Source organism: Sapajus apella, unplaced genomic scaffold (assembly GCF_009761245.1).
Source record: "Sapajus apella isolate SASKATOON/1434 unplaced genomic scaffold, GSC_monkey_1.0 scaffold8, whole genome shotgun sequence".
NCBI classification, from domain to species: Eukaryota; Metazoa; Chordata; class Mammalia; order Primates; family Cebidae; genus Sapajus; species Sapajus apella.
Window position 1 is genome coordinate 7718402 of NW_022436948.1, and position 17934 is coordinate 7736335.

General features: G+C 41.4%; 1 protein-coding gene across 6 annotated transcripts in view; it reads left to right on the forward strand.

Moving 5' to 3' along the window:
• ERG (ETS transcription factor ERG) overlaps positions 1–17934 on the forward strand; it is a 282162-nt gene that overhangs the window by 251169 nt on the left and 13059 nt on the right. For 4 of the 6 annotated variants that reach the window (XM_032276870.1, XM_032276871.1, XM_032276872.1 and 1 more), the window contains 3 exons: positions 7799–8002; positions 8851–8931; positions 10843–10914. In XM_032276870.1, coding sequence (XP_032132761.1) covers positions 7799–8002; positions 8851–8931; positions 10843–10914 — 357 coding nt within the window. The remainder of the gene's footprint in view (positions 1–7798; positions 8003–8850; positions 8932–10842; positions 10915–17934) is intronic. The other 2 variants (XM_032276875.1, XM_032276876.1) reach the window with 1 other exon arrangement.

A 17934-nucleotide genomic window follows, 5' to 3' on the forward strand; every position in this document is an offset into this window, starting at 1 on the left:
GACCAGTAATAATAAGTGTAGGTAGACCAAACTTGCCATTAAAGACAGAATGAGAGTAGGCTAAAAAAATACTCCACAGTCAGTTATGGGTTGTGTACAAAAACATCTTGCACAAAGATTGAGAGCTGACAGAAGAAGATATACTAATCAAAGTTGAATTTTTAAAAAGCTGACAAGCATAGAAATAGAAAGCAGACAAAATTTACTTTCAGGCAGAAAGCATGACTAGAGATAACTAAGCATCATTTCATAATGAAAAAAGGTTAAATTCATGAAAAATATATTCTAATGATAAACTTACATGTACCTAATAACATAGCATTGAAATATGTAATGAACTGCAAAAAAATAGTCAAATCCACTTTAGTGAGATATTTTGTGTTTCTCAATATGTAGTTGATAGGTCAGTGACATTAAAATTAAATATACATTACCAAGGGATTTTTCTAGAACTCTGCACTCCCAAATTAGACAATATGCATTTCTTAAGCAATTGAGGAACATTTATAAAAACTGACCATGCACCAAAGTTAATTTCGGCTGGGCACCGTGTCTCACGCCTGTAATCCCAGCACTTTGGGAGGCCAAGGTGGGTGGATCACCTGAGGTCAGGAGTTCAAGACCAGCCTGGACAACATAGTGAAACCCTGTCTCTACTAAAAATACAAAAAATAGCTGGGCATGGCGGCGGGTGCCTGTAATCCCAGCTACTCTGGAGGCTGAGGCAGGAGAATCGCTTGAACACGGAAGATGGAAGTTGCAGTGGGCTGAGATCGTGCCACTGCATTCCAGCCTGGGTGACAGAGTGAGACTGCGTCTCAAAAAAATAATAAAAATAAGAAGTTAATTTCATATAGACTCTATTCACTGGCCAAAGTGCAATAAAATTAGAAATCACCAAAACAATAAATGAACTCTCTATATAAGTTAGAAATTTAAAAGGCTCCAAAACAGCCTTGAGGTAGGTTCTTTATTTGAGATCAAATTTCCATTTGTGGTGGAGTGAAGCATTGCTCAAATTTAAGCCAGTTCTCTCTGTTGGGCCTGCTTTATAAATGTAGCTTCTGTCCTCCTGAGGAGACAGGATGCTACGTCTTATTCTTTCAGCCTTGTGAGTGTCTTGGACAGCAGATTGGCTGACTTGCCCAGGACCTGGTTTTATAAACAAAGACCTCACTAGGCTTGTGATATGGCTTAGAGGTACATTTTATTTTTTATTTTTATTTTTTTGATGTTTTTTTCCTAACCCAGAGTAATTTTTTTCTATTGGGAAGCCAATATTTTACATTGATATTATTCAATAATAATGACATGCAGGACTTATATTATCACCAGTTTGGCTTTTATTTAATCTTACTTCTATTCATTTCTCTAAAGGGGTCTCTGAAATAGGATGTCTGCCTGTGTGAGGCATTTTGTTTCACAAAGGCACAGTATGTCTTTGGCAATGCAGTACCCCTTTGCCTGATTTAAATATCTACTCAGTATTTTCCTGGCAACAGTGAAACTCTACTAGGTCAGAATCCTGTTTCATGAAAATATTTTTTTAAATGTCAGCCTTCCTCCCACCCACTGCTTATCCCCCAACTCCCACGCCACATAGAGTACATTAATAGTACAACTCCAGAACTCTGTGTGTAACAGTTTGCTTTTATTTATTTTTTAAATTCCAATTTACTGAAGTAGATTTCATAATAACCATGTAACTGAAGATACAAATAAGAGGCATCAGAGAGTGATGGATTCTTCCGTTCAGCCTGAGCTGTGACTGTTTACCATTTTGGTGTCCATGAAATGTAGAATGATGATAGAGATGTTTTCAAAACAATTGGAATGAAAGGCTGCAAACGAACAACTTATCTTCAGTGGCTTAGGATTCATCTGACAGAAGCACCTCCAAAAGTTTCTTAAAATAAAATGATAAATTGGACTTCTGTGTCTTAAGGAAGAAGCTGCCCCTGTGATAATAGATTTTGTTCTCTTTCCGTTTTAGCAGTTTGCAATGCAGAATCCAGTGTGTGGATGCATTCTTTTTCTGCAATATGTTATTGTTGGCAAAGTGCTTTCACATCCATTATCTCATTTATTTTCTATTTTCCTAACATTTCATTTAATTACCCACAGAAAAATATAAAACAAATTCCAGAGAGGTTGACGTTTACCTCTAATAAATGGTTGAATAAGGATCTAAATGTGGGTATTTGGGTTCCCAATAAAGCTTTTTATTTTCATCACCAAGTTTTCTGTGATTGGTATTATTTAAGATTTTTTAAAATTTATCAGAAATTTTCAGTTACTCTGAAATCTCTAGATATGAAAATCCAACCTTGTTAGCAAGATACTCAAGGGTCTTGTTGATCTGAGCCCAACTTTCATCCCCATCTTCATATGTTGCTGTGCTCTCTCTGAAATCCTCCACTGCAGCCACACCAAATTTCTCTCTTTTCCTTAAATATGTCAGATATTTCATGCCCATGTAGGATGAGGCTGGGCTAAGTGGTTCCCCTGAACAAAATAGCTTCTCTCTACTAATGTCAAAAATCCTGGTTGTTAATCCAAGCTCATTCTCCTGGTAAGCCTTTCCTGTTTTTCCTGGTTGGTGCTGCCTCTCTGCACTTCCGCTTCCTGCTTGGATCACGGAGTCTTAATTCTGCTTTGTGGCTGTGGTCATAGCCATCTCTCTCAGTGGATCCTTAGTGTCCCTCTTGTTCTTGGCTACTTTGGAATCTCTGTAGTACTGGTGCGTATGACTGTATGCATAATGCTTAATGACTTTTACTTGCATTAAATCCATCTTAGTTCTTATCCTATTTGAGTCATTTCTCAGACCTGAAATTCTTCACATTATTTTATAGAAGAGAAAAACGAAGTCCAGTTGTAAAATTAAATGACAGGTTCCGATCACGCTGCTACCTGGAGGCAAGAGGTGTTCCTACCCAGGGCAGAAGGCTGCACCTAAACATAGGCAAAGGCGATGCCTCTGCTGGGGCTCAAGCTGTAGTCCCCCCCGCCTTCCTCCTACACATATATGGTGGGGGTCAAGGAAAAACAGGCCTGCTGAATCTCATAGGACCTCTCGAGCCCCTTTCTATGATTCCTAGTGTGACAGAGGCCATTAAGCTTTGCTGAGATATCATGGGCCATGGAGGAGAGTAGAGAGACTACTGGGGCTCTCCATGGAGTTAAAAGGTGAGTTAGGGCCAAAACATGGCAGCCTGGACCCAGTGCACTGACCTCAACTCTTAAAAACCATCATCGATAGCTGCAGCATCCATGCCTGGCCAAGGTAGTGGAGGCGGAGTTCAGTGTGGGCGAGACTAGGTCTTCAGTCTTGTTATCACTTTTCGGTCCAGAAATTCGTTAAGTGTTTCCTCTGTGAGAGGATCGAGGACAGATGCCCAAAGGAGGTGGTGAGTGTAGGTGAGGGCACAAGAAGGCACTAGTCCTTCATGCTGTGGGTGGCATGTGGCACAGGCACAGAGGCGTTGGCTCAGGAAATGTAGGGTGTAGGAGGAATGGTTGGGAATGACACCCATGAAGACGGTGGGACCCATGGAACAGAGGTCTGTGTGCTTCATGCTGAGGAATCTGGGCTTTTCCCCTGCAAACTGTCCGGTATTGCAGCACCTCCAGCATGGGTCCAGGACAGTGGTGCCGGTGCACAGGAGCAAAGGAATGCCCTCATTTCTTCTACCAAGTGGCTATTTTTTGTTTTTACTATTGTTTGCTTATAAATTTCTAGGGCAGAGCTGTGGAGATCAAATCCTAAAAGGATATGGGAGTGTTCTGATTTCATGTAATTTTTCCCTTTTCAAACAAAGCAATCCGTATTAACGAAATGTAAAAAAAAACTGAAACTAATGCTTTATACACTTGAAAGAAATTTTATAAAAATACTTTCACATATATAATATGTAAGTAGTATATATGTATATATGTATATAGTATATATGAGTATATATTTTATATAATTTATTTTATAAAAATATTTTTATAAAATATTTATAAGTATTTTATAAATATTTTATAAGTAGACTTTATGCTTTTTATAAAATGCTTTTTATAAAGTAGTTTCGTTTTTATTAACTTTTATTTTTGTTTATTTTTTATTTTTTATACTTTTAAAAATACTTTCTATAAAGTATTTTAGAAAGTATTAATACTTTCATATATATATCTGTAGTATATATATAGTATATATATATAATATATATAAAATATATGTTAAGTATATATATGTATATATATTTAGTCTTATGGTCTTTTTTGAGACCATGTTTTGATTTAAAAAACAGAGAATACATTTTTTATAAATACTGTAATGTTAACCCAAGGATTCCATATTTATTATAGAAAAATGAGAAGATATAGTGTAGTGAAAATGAAAAATCTAAAATTTCCCATCTCCTTTCCCTCAGAGACAACAATTCACATTTTGCTGTATCTCCCTCTGAATTTCTTTCTCTGCAGATATTTATATATCTTTGCAAAATACAATGATATTGTAATACTATTTTGAAATTTTAAAATTTAATATACTTTGAACACTTTCTTATATCCATAAATATATTTCAACAGCGTAATTTTCAGTCTCTTAATATCACAGGAACATTCCTAAATATATTACAAAGCGAGTTTTCTTTTGCTGGACATTTAGGGTGTTTCCAATGTTTTGCTATTATAAACAACACTACAAAGAACATCCTTGACAATAAATCATTGCGCACATCCTGCATTATTTCCTTAGGATAAATTTCTAGAAATGGAATTTTTAAGCCGGGGAATCTGCACCCATTTGAAGACATTTGAGATGTACTGTTGTGTTGTTCATCACAAAGGTTGTGGACATTTATACTCTATCAGCAGAACTCCAGAAGAGTCTTGTATTGACTCAGAGTGAGATTTGTAGAGATGAGTACAATACAGGTTGAGGACTTGGTTTCTGGGGTTTTGTACCTGATTCCCTTAAAGGAAAACTGATTGGGCCATGATAGCCCTTGGCTTGATGAGTGAAACCAATTAAGGGGCACATCAAGGGATCTCAGTGAGATTAGACTTCTCCTTTCCCCATTTTAAAATGAACCTGGTGGCTTTCAGGCAAATTGTTTATGTATCATTTTGAGAATATCCGGTTCCACCATTAAGAGAAGAAAGTCTATTCCCAGAATGGAATTATTTCTAGGAAGTACAGTTGTTACATTAAAAAAAAAAAAAAAAAAAGCCCTCCCATGTTGTTAAAAGAAGACAAAAAGGTGGTTTTGGCTAACATCAAAGGATGGAACTTACAGGGAATGACTTGGGTAGGATGGTGGAAGGCGGGCCTTCTCTCTGCAAGGGCTGAGCAAACCATCCTCTGCACAGAAGCGAAGGTAAAAAGAACTTGTCCTAAGACTTCAGTGTGATCCATTTTTGTAGAAAGAGGAATTCTGACATGTCATAAAAAAAGAAACATTTTATCCCTGAAAGCCAAATTCTCACCCAATGACAAAGAGTCATCTGAACTTCAATTAACTGCGTGACATTAACTTTCCATATCTACAGTTTTCACAGACTAACTACATGTTTTCAAGTGTTTGGTTGGCAAAGAAATATGTACACTTTTCTGTCATTGCCGACGTTGGAGTTTTTGTTGATATTCTCTCTGCAGCAAAACCAGAGTTCTCTTTAGTTTTCAGTTTCTGTGCGCTGATTTTTAAGCGAGAATGTGGGTGTTTTAACATTGGTAGACATCTAATGCTAGCTGGTCACGTTGAAGATGGATGTGCCCTGTAACTCAGAAATCCCACATCTGGGTATTCAGCCTAGGTCAGTGTGTCCCCAAGTTTCATGCGAAAATGTGGATGCTGGGTCCACAGGTCTGGGTGGGGCCTGAGAGTCAGCATTTCTAATCAGCTCCCAGGTGATGCTGCTGCTGCCGGATTGGAGGACCACTCTTGGAGTCGTGAGGCCCAGAGCAGATGGTGTGAACCTTGGCTGCGTGTTATATAGTCACCTGGGGGAGCTCGTATCAACTGTGATGCCCAACTGCCCTCCAGCCTAATTCAAACAGACTCTCCCTGGGGAGACGAGGCATCACTAGGTTTTCAGTCTCCGCAAGTGATTCCAACAAGGACCCCAGGCTGTGGACCAATGAGAACTCCTTCATGCGTATGCAGGGAGATGGACAGGGGACATTCAGTAAATAAATTGGGACTGGGGGAGGCCCAAGAGCTCCTTAATAATTGAGTATATCTTTGTGAATTAACTTGGCTGCGTCTTGAAATTATAACATTGAGTGCTGATAGTAAATCAGATATCGTTTATGTTCACTTTAAAAACACAAAACAATATATGTAGTTTAAATTGTAAAAATATTAAAATATGTACTCACTTCAGGATAGTGGTTACTTATAACCACTAACTGCTAACCTCAGGATCAGTATTTGCAGTAGGAGAATGGAATGGGGATGGGTAGATTGTACTGGACCTGGAATAATTTCTTTCTTCTGTGAAGCTGGAAGGAAGAAAGGGGGAGAGAAAGGAAGGAAGGAGTAGGGGAAGGAGGGAGAGTAAGAGAACTCTGGGTGTATGACTGGCTGGCTATTTCTCACTATTATTGTGGTTTATCTCTGTAAACCTAACAATGTATTTCAACAGCATACTGCATGCTCCATTCTTGAGTAGCCTAAAATATTAGTGGGACCAAACAAGGATCTGAAAATGTTAGCTAAAAAGTGACTCCCACAGCTGACTTTCATTCAAGAGGATTGGAACATCCTGGCATGCCTGACCCCCAAGGGCTTGTCCAGGGAACTGAGGTCAGTGCTCTTAGTTTACGGATGGGACAGACAGAGAAAGGAGAAGCAGCTGCCCACAGCAAGGTCCAGAAAGTGGAGAAATGGTGGTATTAAAACTCAGGGCTCTAGCTCTCTGGCCAGGTGTCTCAGGGTGCAGGACCCAAGGGAGCAGCTGCCCCGTTTAGCACACATTCGGAAGACCCTACCACTGAGGGTGTTTACCACGGATGTCCCCGCTGGCGTTTCTGTTGGAGATCACCTGCTCCTTCTCCCCAGGGCCCTGCCCTCCCTGTCCCGTAGGTGGCAGTGGGGTGTGACGACGTGGCCTGCATCCTGTGGGGTATTTGTGCTCGGTGGCCAGCTGTGGAGTGCAAAAACCACTCACCAACCCCACTCCTGCAGGTGCTGGTTAATTGCAAAACCAAACACCCTGTAGGAAAAGTCTGGAACTGACAGCTCTCTATGAGGAAGGCTGGCTCACAGGAGGGGCTAGAGTCTTAGTGTATCTATATTTCATTTCCAATTCTGTGGTCAGTATTTTTCAGTATTTTGCGTACATACTGTTATTATTTTTGCTGTTGTTGTGGTCTGTAATTAGCACCTTCCTGACGTGTTGCTAACTCTTATTTCCATATAAATATATCAGTAGTTTTTTAAGGAAAGGAAGTTTATTCTTCTTATTCTTTTTCAAATGAATACATAAAAATGGACGTGCGTGAGGAAAAAGAATTTTAAAAATCTCATGCCTACAGGAAACTTGAGATTGTCTGAGCAACAGAGAGGGTGGGTGATGTGAATAATCCCAAGATTCCAGAACTATTCACTCGAAAGACAATGATCTATGGATGTGAGGCAGCATTTGTCTTTTCCCCCCGAGATGCTCTCCTGGGTAGCCAGGGAGGCTGGCTGGAGGCTGTGCTTGCGGAAGGCAGCCGGTGGGAAATCCCTCCTGGATGGGGATCTGCCCCAGATGCAGACGCCTGGCTTCAGGAATTGACTGAATTTGTTTCCACCCCTTTCAGATCCTACGCTGTGGAGTACAGACCATGTGCGGCAGTGGCTGGAGTGGGCGGTGAAGGAATACGGCCTCCCAGATGTCAACATCTTGTTATTCCAGAACATCGACGGGAAGGAACTGTGCAAGATGACCAAGGACGACTTCCAGAGGCTCACCCCCAGCTACAACGCCGACATCCTTCTCTCACACCTCCACTACCTCAGAGAGAGTAAGCTGCCCCCTTCCTCCAAGGATAGATGGCTGTGGCTATGGGTCTTATAACCTGAGCCTCAGAGGGTTCAAACAGGTGTGTCGACAGCATCTTCCTTCCCTCCTCCAGTTCCCACTGGGGATCTGAGGGATCCACAGGCTTGGTATGCAATGACTTAGCGGGACAACACCCTGGCCATATCAGCTGGTGAGAAGTAGTCAGCTCTCTCGGGAGAAGCCAAAAAGTCACCTCTGCACTCAGCTGCCTCCTCCAGGGTTTTGCCACCAAGAAGATGGAATGTCAAAAGGAAAGGAAGCAGTAACTGGTCACACATGAGTTAGTCTCCATGATAAGCCAAATTGAAATAGAAATATTAAGGAAAGGCTCCTTTTTAGTAGGAATCAGAGGGTTTATTCTCCTTAAAGCTACACCAAGCCCCACTTTGTATTCTAACCTGAACACAGAACAAGGGAAGTTCTCACTTTGTATCATGTGATTGGGCTTAACCTGACAGAATGTGATGGCATGTTGGCATGAGTCCAGAACGTTTGCTGCATGCTTTAATTTCTACAATGTCCAGCATGCTTAGACGGAAGTAGTGTGACAGACAGTGAGGTGGAGTAAATTCTCCTCCATTGCTTTGCCTGGCCTCCCAACCACTTCTTCCCTGAATTAAAGATGGGCCCCCATGTAGGTTTTAACATGCTAACAAGTAGGAGGTTGATGGAAATAGTTATAAGCTGCCCATGATGTTAGGGTGGGAGGGGGGAGTGGTTCTCTTTCTTTCCTTTTTTTTTTTTTTTATAAGAAAGGTGATTCTCTCCCTTTTTTTTCATTTTGATGTCGCTTTTTGTTTTGTTTTGTAGCTCCTCTTCCACATTTGACTTCAGATGATGTTGATAAAGCCTTACAAAACTCTCCACGGTTAATGCATGCTAGAAACACAGGTAATACTGGCCCCACCCCTGCCTCCTAGCAAGAGCGTAGGGTCTTGCGTACAGGTTGCATGCTTTCGTGGGAAACCAATCAGTGTGTGTCAGGAAGACAGAACACAGGTAGATGATTCAGGATACTTTCCAATACTTAGGAGGTTCCACAGCCTGAAGGAAGGTGAAGCTCTTTGGTTTTCTGAGCACTTCCTGTGCACCCGCCCTTTGATTATCAAAGGGTTCTTTTTAACCAGGAGACGTGTAGAATTTGCCTTCAGCCGTAACTTTAGCTCACATTTGCCAGAGTACAATCTTCTGTTAATCCCGATATATTCGCTGTGCTGACTCTGTAGACAATAAAAGCATGTTCGATATAAAAGGGCCCTTAGCAGCCTCCTTTAATTTCTTTTCATTTTTATTCTTAAAGAAATATTTGCTAGGATAAGTTTGAGTTTTATTTTTCCTTTCCAATAAGCTTTTAGGCTGTTTGATTTGTTTTCCTACAGAATTTGTATGTTTACAAAAGGCAGAAGGAGGGAATTTCTGTAACATTGTGAGAGCTTTTGTTCAGAGGGAAACTCTGCTATAATTTTGGAGAATGTGAAATTAGTCACTAACCAAATGCCTGCTTTCCATCTCTAACCATTGACCCTGCATTTGACTTATTTCTGTATTCATTTTGCCTGAGCCTACATAGGGTTTAACACCTTACCTCATCCTGGCTAACCTTCCTCCCTCACCTCCCGCTCACAGTAGAGGCTGGGTTTTCTGTGGATGATGGTGGTCCTGGTTCACATCCATCTGCTCCTTCCTGATGGAGAGAGTTCCAGAAGCATAGCCACCAGCTGCTCACCCCACTCTGTTAGCTGCAGGGACCCTCCACAACCACCCAGGCTAGGGATGGAGATAGGAAGTGCCAGGAAGTCTTAGATAGCCCCTTTCAAGTCAGCCAGTTAACTCATGGTCAGCCCTCACATGGAAATACATTTTCCCAATATTTACCATTTTATTTTAAAATAGAAAAAGCGAATGCGTCCTAGTTTGAGTATTACAGTGAAATTGCCCATTTATCATGGTCTTCTATATTCAAAGCATTGTCTTTTTAATCTGAAGCTTTAAAAAACCTGTTTTAAGTTGGTAGTACACTTTTTCAATCATTTTGGTTGCACACATGAGCCTATTAATGACCTTGTGCCAGAAACAGTAGATAACTCAGAGGAAGTTACTTCCGCTTCTTAGGAAACACCTTTGGGCTTGCACATTTTCTGATAAGTTCATATTTATTTAGGAATTCTTTAACGATGGAGTGAAAGATTCAAAAAAGTTATTTAATTTTGCTATTGTTAAACACAGAAGCAACCAATCAACAGGACAGCAAGTTCCAAATGGACTGAATTATGAAAAGGGAATCTTCTCAGCTAACAACATGAGTGTTGGTCAAACGAGAGAAAGGGAAAACGCATTTGAATACAGATGTGTATTGATTAATTATTAATAAAATCCATGTACTCTTAGACTAAATACTTAGAATTTCTTGGTACTACTTTCCAGGAGCTCTGTAAAATATATGACTTTTTTTATACAATTTGAAAAATCAAACATGCATCATATAATTTTTTTAATAAAATGAGATTGCCCAGCGGGAAGTGGGGTTTGGGGGGCAGATGGGGTTTCATCAAGAAGTCATAAAATCAGAACACAAAACACTTCATAGCAAATGGGGTACAGGTGTGTGCCAAGGCTCCAAGTTCACATCCATCTTGAGAATCTGAAGTGTGTACCTGTCCACTTCTCCGGAGCTCTGTTAAGGCAGCTTTGAGGAGGGCTCTTCCTTTTGTTGTCACAGGGCAAAGTAGATTTGGCGCTGATGTTGAGATCGACAGCCACAACAAAAGACCTTCACATGTTTGTCTTTCCTTTTGTCTGCAGGGGGTGCAGCTTTTATTTTTCCAAATACTTCAGTATATCCTGAAGCTACGCAAAGAATTACAACTAGGCCAGGTACGAAAACACCCCTGTGTGATCTCTTCATTGAGAGACATCCCAGATGTCCTGCTGAGATCCGTGCCCTAAGTCACGCGACACACAGAGAGCTGATCCTGGATCTGAAGCCAGTCCCAGACAGTCTTATTCTGCCTCTGTTGATTTGGAGACTAAATCCACTCAAACAATTTCATTCAAAGACCACACTAAAGGAATTCAGAGCAGATTAGCCCTTTAACTAGCTCTTCAGAAAGACAGATGGGCAAAGAAGGCACCCTGGATGCCTGGCAGTTAGGAGTATATCCACTTTTGAACTAATGGAAGGATCCATCCCTCCTCGGGGGAAGAGCACAAAACAAGGACACTCCCCAGATTCACAGGGACCAATTCTCTGTATGGCAGAAGAAGTCTTGCAGAGCAGAAGCATGCAATCGATAGTGTTTACATCTGAGTCTTACTGCCTGTCTTCCAGATGATATAATTAAGTAATTAATTTACATGCCAATCATGCAAAAATAAACATCTGTCAAGTACCCATCAGTGCCAAGCGTGATGTTAGATTCTGGGAATATAGAGACGAACCAGGCTTCAGTAAGCTTCCTGTCTTCAGAAAGTTCCCTTCTTCATTCAGCTTGACTTGTTCATTTGCTGAGGGCTTCCTCTGTGCTAGCCACAGAGGGTATGGCGGTGAACAAGCCGAAATGTTTTGCCTCAAGTTCTAGATGTTTCAGTAGAGTGACCTAGAACCAGAGAGAGAGACATGTACACATAAATGTTTTCCCTCACGTGATAGATTTTATGGTAGAGGCACCCCTTCTAGCAATAGAGGCGGCAGGAGCAGGAGCAGGGAGGAACTCAATCCCCAATGAAAGGCATAAAGATGCTTTCCAGAGGAATGGTCACATGGCAGAGGGGAATTAGCTGTTTGCCAGGTGAATAATGACCAGGGAGAGAGGGGAGAGAGGGCATTTCACAGAAGGGTATTGCATGCCTTAAGCATCTGTCCCCTCCCTGGGACTGACAGTAGCCTTGTGAGCTAGGTATCACTGTGCCAGCCTCATAGCTGATGACATCATGTTCAGGGTGGTGGGATGGTTTCTCCATATTCATACATGCTTCCAGAATTCATGTTAAACTCAGGCTACTTCTCTACCACGTGTATCACATATCCAGGACATGCAAGTCTCAGTTTGAACTGGTTCAAGATCTAGGCTTGGTGACTACTCTTTCATTCTGATGAGAAATACTGGGGACCTAGTGAGCTAAAGAGAATGAATGAGGAAGCTTCTCAGCCTGTTCAAATCCTGACACTGCCCTATTACTGCCTGGTGATTTCAGGATGGCAATTTTCTCTTCTCTAACCTCAGAGAAAAAGTTTTCTCTCTTGCTCCTGGAAAGCAGGACAGAAAAGCTTAGCTAAGAGGTACTAAGTGTTAGTGAGTCACCTCTGTCATGTAAGAGATCTCACAGGCCATTGAAACATGGGCGAGACCCAGTGCCTAGAGTCTACTAGACTGGTCCTAAAGAAATCCACCACATGTATTGCAAATAGAAAATAGAAATTCACATTTGACTCAAGCTGTAGGGATTTTGTAATTCTGTGAGCATTTAAAAAATATTTCCATCTATACTTAAAGAAATAAAAACTATCTCCAAAACATTTGGCTGGGGTTTTAAAATGTTTTTGCTTTTTAATTTTGTATTTGTTTATGTTAAGCCATCTCATACATGCCTCTGACTGAGTTACAAAGCCAACGTGGTGAGCTGGTGTTAGAAATTGTGTTAAAAGATCACAACACTGGCCAAATCCATTGGCACAGCCTGTCCATTAGACAAGCCAGCTTACTGATGGATGCTACCTGGATAAGACAGTGGGTCCTGGAGCTGCTTTGCTTTCACATTTTGGGATATAGTGGAATTGGAAGGAGTGGTCCATCCAGGTGGATGGAGAAGAGGATGGCTGTGAGGGTGTCGGTTGGGACTCCCTCTCTGCCCAGCCTAGGGAAGGCAGGGGCGGCAAACTCAGACACCTGGCATGTGCTTCTCTGATGGTGCCATGGCCCCATGATTTGAGCATGAGCTGGGTGAGAGCATGCTTCCACATCTCCACTACTAGTCAAGTACATTTTTGAGACTCAGTTTGTACCTGAAATAGCCTGTTTTGACTACTGCTACTGTGATGAAGAGAAGTGAGACAAACATTGGTATCTGACCTGTAAAGATTTAAAGCAGAGTGAACAAGCCAGAGGACTATTTACTGTAGGCTCTATTCAGGGACTTGACCTTGGAGATAAGAACTAGTTCTATACCTTGGGTCACCCATTGCTACCCAATTAACTTTAAAGGACTGGTCCTGTGGAGGTAAAAGCTGTGCACCTGCAACTGGAGAATGAATGTTGTGATGGCTGAGGGGAAGAGTCTTTGCATCACTAACTTTCAGAGCCACACAACTCACAGAGGGAGGTCCCTGGGAATCTGACGATATCCCTGTGGTCAGTGGGTATCTGACTGCTTTCAGAAAGGTGATTGTTGACTGTTTCTTTGAAGGTCCTTGGGGATACAGATCCAAATTCCTGTCTCCTCCACTCTTGGTTTGCTGTGTCGTGATCTTGATTTCCACACCCTTTGTCTAATCCCACATCCAAGGGAACCAAACTCTGGTCAGCATTATTGTGCTGACCGTGAGGCAAGCCAGGCTCCTGGGTAACAACTCTACTTAGACCAGAATGTCTCTCCTCTGCACGGTGGCTGTTTCATTATAAAGTCCCTGATAGAAGAGACAGTGGTGTTTGTTCACGGTTTGCTGGTTGAATTAGACAGCATTCCACCCCCTTTCTGCAGAGACTCCTTCTACACATATGTGTCGTCCTGCCTGTCCTCCTTCCCAGCGCTTCCTCACCGCCCTCCTCTCCTTTCCTTCCCACTGTGAGTCACCTATCCCTGGGTTACTACCCCAATCTGCCTTTTCTTCTGTTCATGGCCCACCTTCCCAAATGGGTCATTTATGCCAGAGCCCCCTGACTACTTCCCTGTCAGGTCAGTCTCACCTCTACTGTGTCATTTCATTCCCTGCACCTCACAGGGGACCACATGTGACATTTTCCTGATTCAAGATGTTCCTTCTTTCATGACCCCTTTGTTGAATTAGCATTGAGACAGTGTCTTGTCTACGCTCGTAAGGTATCAACCCACAGGCATGTCATTTTGCATGCTGTGGGTTTATGATCATTATTTTATGATGTTTCATGTGTTTCTCATGTTGTTGCAGTTCCTATGACCAGAATCCCTTTCTGTACCTTGTCAGCAAACACTCGTCTTTTTTCCTGAATCCACTTCTCTTGGAGCCATAGGCCTTTGAGGTCTCAGGGGAAAAAGTAGCAAAAACAGAGACAGACCTGATTCACAGAATCTTGCAAGCCCCTATTAACTCCACAGTGCACCACTCTGCCTGTCCTCTCGGGAGCAGGTCATGCGAAAGCTCAGTTCTATCCCAAGGATGATGTTCTACAACGCTATCCTTTCCTCTTCCATCCCCATGACAACCCATATATTGTGATATGTATCTGGGGTGTTATCAAAGGAGATTAGAGAGTTAAGCCTGCAAATGCAGCCTTTGCTTCTACTTTGAAGTTGCTGCTCTTCAGGGGTTTCTTGGAATCTTAAACTATTCCTCTGTTGGAGCTCATGGCTTAGTGCTTATCAGCACAGATAGGCATAGTGAGACAATACAACTACTTCATAGCACCCCTCAGTTAGGTGCTATGTAAAGCCTATATCTTAGCAAATGGCTAAAACTGTGTTCTTTGCTTCCCCCTAGTTCTTATGTAACCACAGAGATCTGCAAATCTAGGCAAGAAGGGAATGCAAAATGTCTCCAAATCTCCATGCCTTTGATATAGAATTTTAAGAAGATCTGGAGGAAAGCAAGAGAGAGCGACTTAATTAAGATTGACTCAAAAAATTCTTTTCATTTAACAGACGTTTATAGATTGATTCTCAGCAGCAGCTCTTAGTTTTCCTAATTTGTCTTCCCCATTTGCATGTAATTTCTTTATTATTATTATACTTGAAGCTCTGGGGTACATGTGCAGAACGTGCAGGTTTGTTACATAGGTATACATGTGCCATGGTGGTTTGCTGCACCCATCAACCCGTCATCTGCATTCGGTATTTCTCCTAATGCTATCCCTCCCCTAGCCTCCCACCTCCCCCCCAACAGACCCAGTGTGTGATGTTCCCCTCCCTGTGCCCATATGTTCTCATTGTTCAATTCCCACTTATGAGTGAGAACATGTAGTGTTTGGTTTTCTGTTCTTTTGTTAGTTTGCTGAGAATGATGGTTTCCAGCTTCATCCATGTTCCTGTGAAGGACATGAACTCATCCTTTTTTATGGCTGCATAATATTCCATGGTGTATATGTGCCACATTTTCTTTATCCAGTCTATCATTGATGGGCATTTGGGTTGATTCCAAGTCTTTGCTATTGTGAATAGTAGCATCTAATTTCAAGAGCAGACAAATCTCATCTTTTCCCATCCAGCCCAGCCAGGGAACCTCCAGGGTGGCTTTGTAGATATGGCATGGATCCTGCAGAATGAGGATGACCTCTTCCATGGTCCACATTCTGGCCCTTTAAAAAATAAAGCTGGTAGCGGGGGTCAGGGGCAAGAGGTAGAGGGTTCCTCCTCAGTGAGTTTGATGAAGGGAGAATATAAAACTTGGCTGATCTTAGCCCTCCTGGAAACGGTAGCCAGAATGTTGTATTAATTTATTGATGTCTTCAGAAGGGTGTGGTAGAGGAGGAGTCTCATTCAGAATGAGAAGCTGACCCCAGCTCCCAGGAAATCAACACAGTTGCTGGTGTGTAGGGCTCAGCACTAGCCGAGCTCCCTCTCTGTAGCTTCATGCTGTTTTTTTATACTGTTGTGATGTAACATACGTCATGTTCACCCAAGCGCCCTATGAAATGAGTTTTATAAAGCTCGGTTTTTAAACACAGTCTCTTACAGATAAAACAGCAGAACCAGTGCCAGAAAGCAGCCTTCCCTTACATGGGCAGTTCTGCCAACATATGAGTTTATTACCTTGAAGATCAAAATTAAAGAGAAATGGAGAGGGTGTTGAAATGATCAGCAAAAATTAAATGTAAAATGTATTTTTATTGGAAATCCGATGCTGTATTATCAGCAAAGCACACATAGCAAAGATACACAGAAGAGTGATTTTTCAAGAGTCAAAAGCAGAACTACTAAGGCTTTGAGATGGTGTAGCTGCCGAAGCGGCCACCCCTGGCTGTTGCCCATCTCAGCGAACCTGAGTTGAATGTTTCCTAATGTCATATTCCACAGGGCGGGTACTTAGTGCCCACAGCATGTGATTGGTAGCCGATAAGGAAGCATTGGACCAGAATGTCATGGAAGAAAACAAAAGTCCATTTACCTTCTGTGGCAGTATGTCTATGAACATGTTAATCATTGTTCATATAAATGTCTCAAATACTTGGCTGGAAAGTAGACTCTGTTTGGTGTTAAGTCTCAACTTATTTTCAAGGGAGGATGGGATATGGTTATACACCTAAGAAGGATTTTGTGAATAAAGAGTTTCAAAATATTTTGGGAGTAGTAGTTTGGCATTCATTTTTTTCCCAGTCACATTTCATGGGCAATAATTTTCTGTCTAAGGTAGAATCTGCCTTACCTACTGATGCTTTCTGTTAGTCCCATTAGCATGCTTATGCCATCGGCAAAAGCAATCCAGCTTGAATCCTTTCAACCATTTTTTAATTTGTCTTTGCACATTGTAGATAGCATTTCTGAAATCATTATCTGCTGGAAAAAGCAATTGTCTAGAGCAGGTTTCTCAGTCTTTATTATGCACCAAAGTCACCCGGGAACTTGTTAAATTGCTGATTCTGATGTGGTAGGTCTGGGGTGAGATTCTGCATCCCAAGTATTGTTTATGTTGCTGGTCCACAGACCACCGTTTGGCAAACAGAGATCTAGAACATATTTCTGTATTATCTTGCTCTTTTCATTTGGTAAATAGAAGCCCTTAGTTACTGTGCCTTTCCGCTCTCAAATTCGGCTAGATGTTGCTAGGATTGCCTTGTGAGTAGATTTTTCTTTCTGAGACAATTTGCAAATTGAAACTCTGGCTATCCATTATTATTATTATTTCTTTTTTTGACAAAATGCAATTGACTGAGAACCCCATGTGCAAAGTTTTCCCAGAGACTTAAGTTGAAATTCAGTTGTAAATCGGTAGGGGCTGCAGATTTAATTCCTATGTGTAACCTCAACACCAGAAAAGTGAAAATCCGAGGAGATGGGTAGGAAAAGCTTTAGGTCCAAAAATGCAAAAATGCTAGCTGAGAAAGAGGAGTGAGTAATACCAGAGTTTAAAAAGAAAATTATCTAATTCTGCAAAGCTCTGAAGGGTAGGATTTCACAGACCACACTAGTAGCAAAGATGTTTGCAGCCAGACAGACCAAATACATTAAGAAGATTTTGTATTGAATTTCACATTGCATGCCATTTCTATTCTCTTTGGGATATGAAAATAGGAAGAGACACTTCTGAAACACAGCCAATCTCTTTGAAGATTGACCCATCAAATTCCCAGTTTTAAATGAAGTTAAAATATCTGTTTAAAGAGAAGCTTAAAGACAATTCCATGGCCCTACCCTCCAAGTGAAATTTTATAGCTATCTCCTGGTGTCTGGCAACAAAATGCCTGCTGAGATATCTGACCATGGCCTTCACTTGGCCCAAAATGACACATGACATTGAACCGAGACCTGTCAATCCAAGAAGACATAATTTTGAAATGGTTGTATATTAATATTGCATGTAGAAATAGCCTTAGATATGCACTCTTAGTAAGAGTATGTATAATAACGTTTCTGGAATATGTTTTGAAACAAACTTGAAATGACTTAGAGGTTTGATCATCATTAGTAGAACCCACACTGAGGATGCAGAGGTATAGTTATTAAATTTGCATATGCAAAGCGATGAAGGTTTGTGGGACAAGTGAT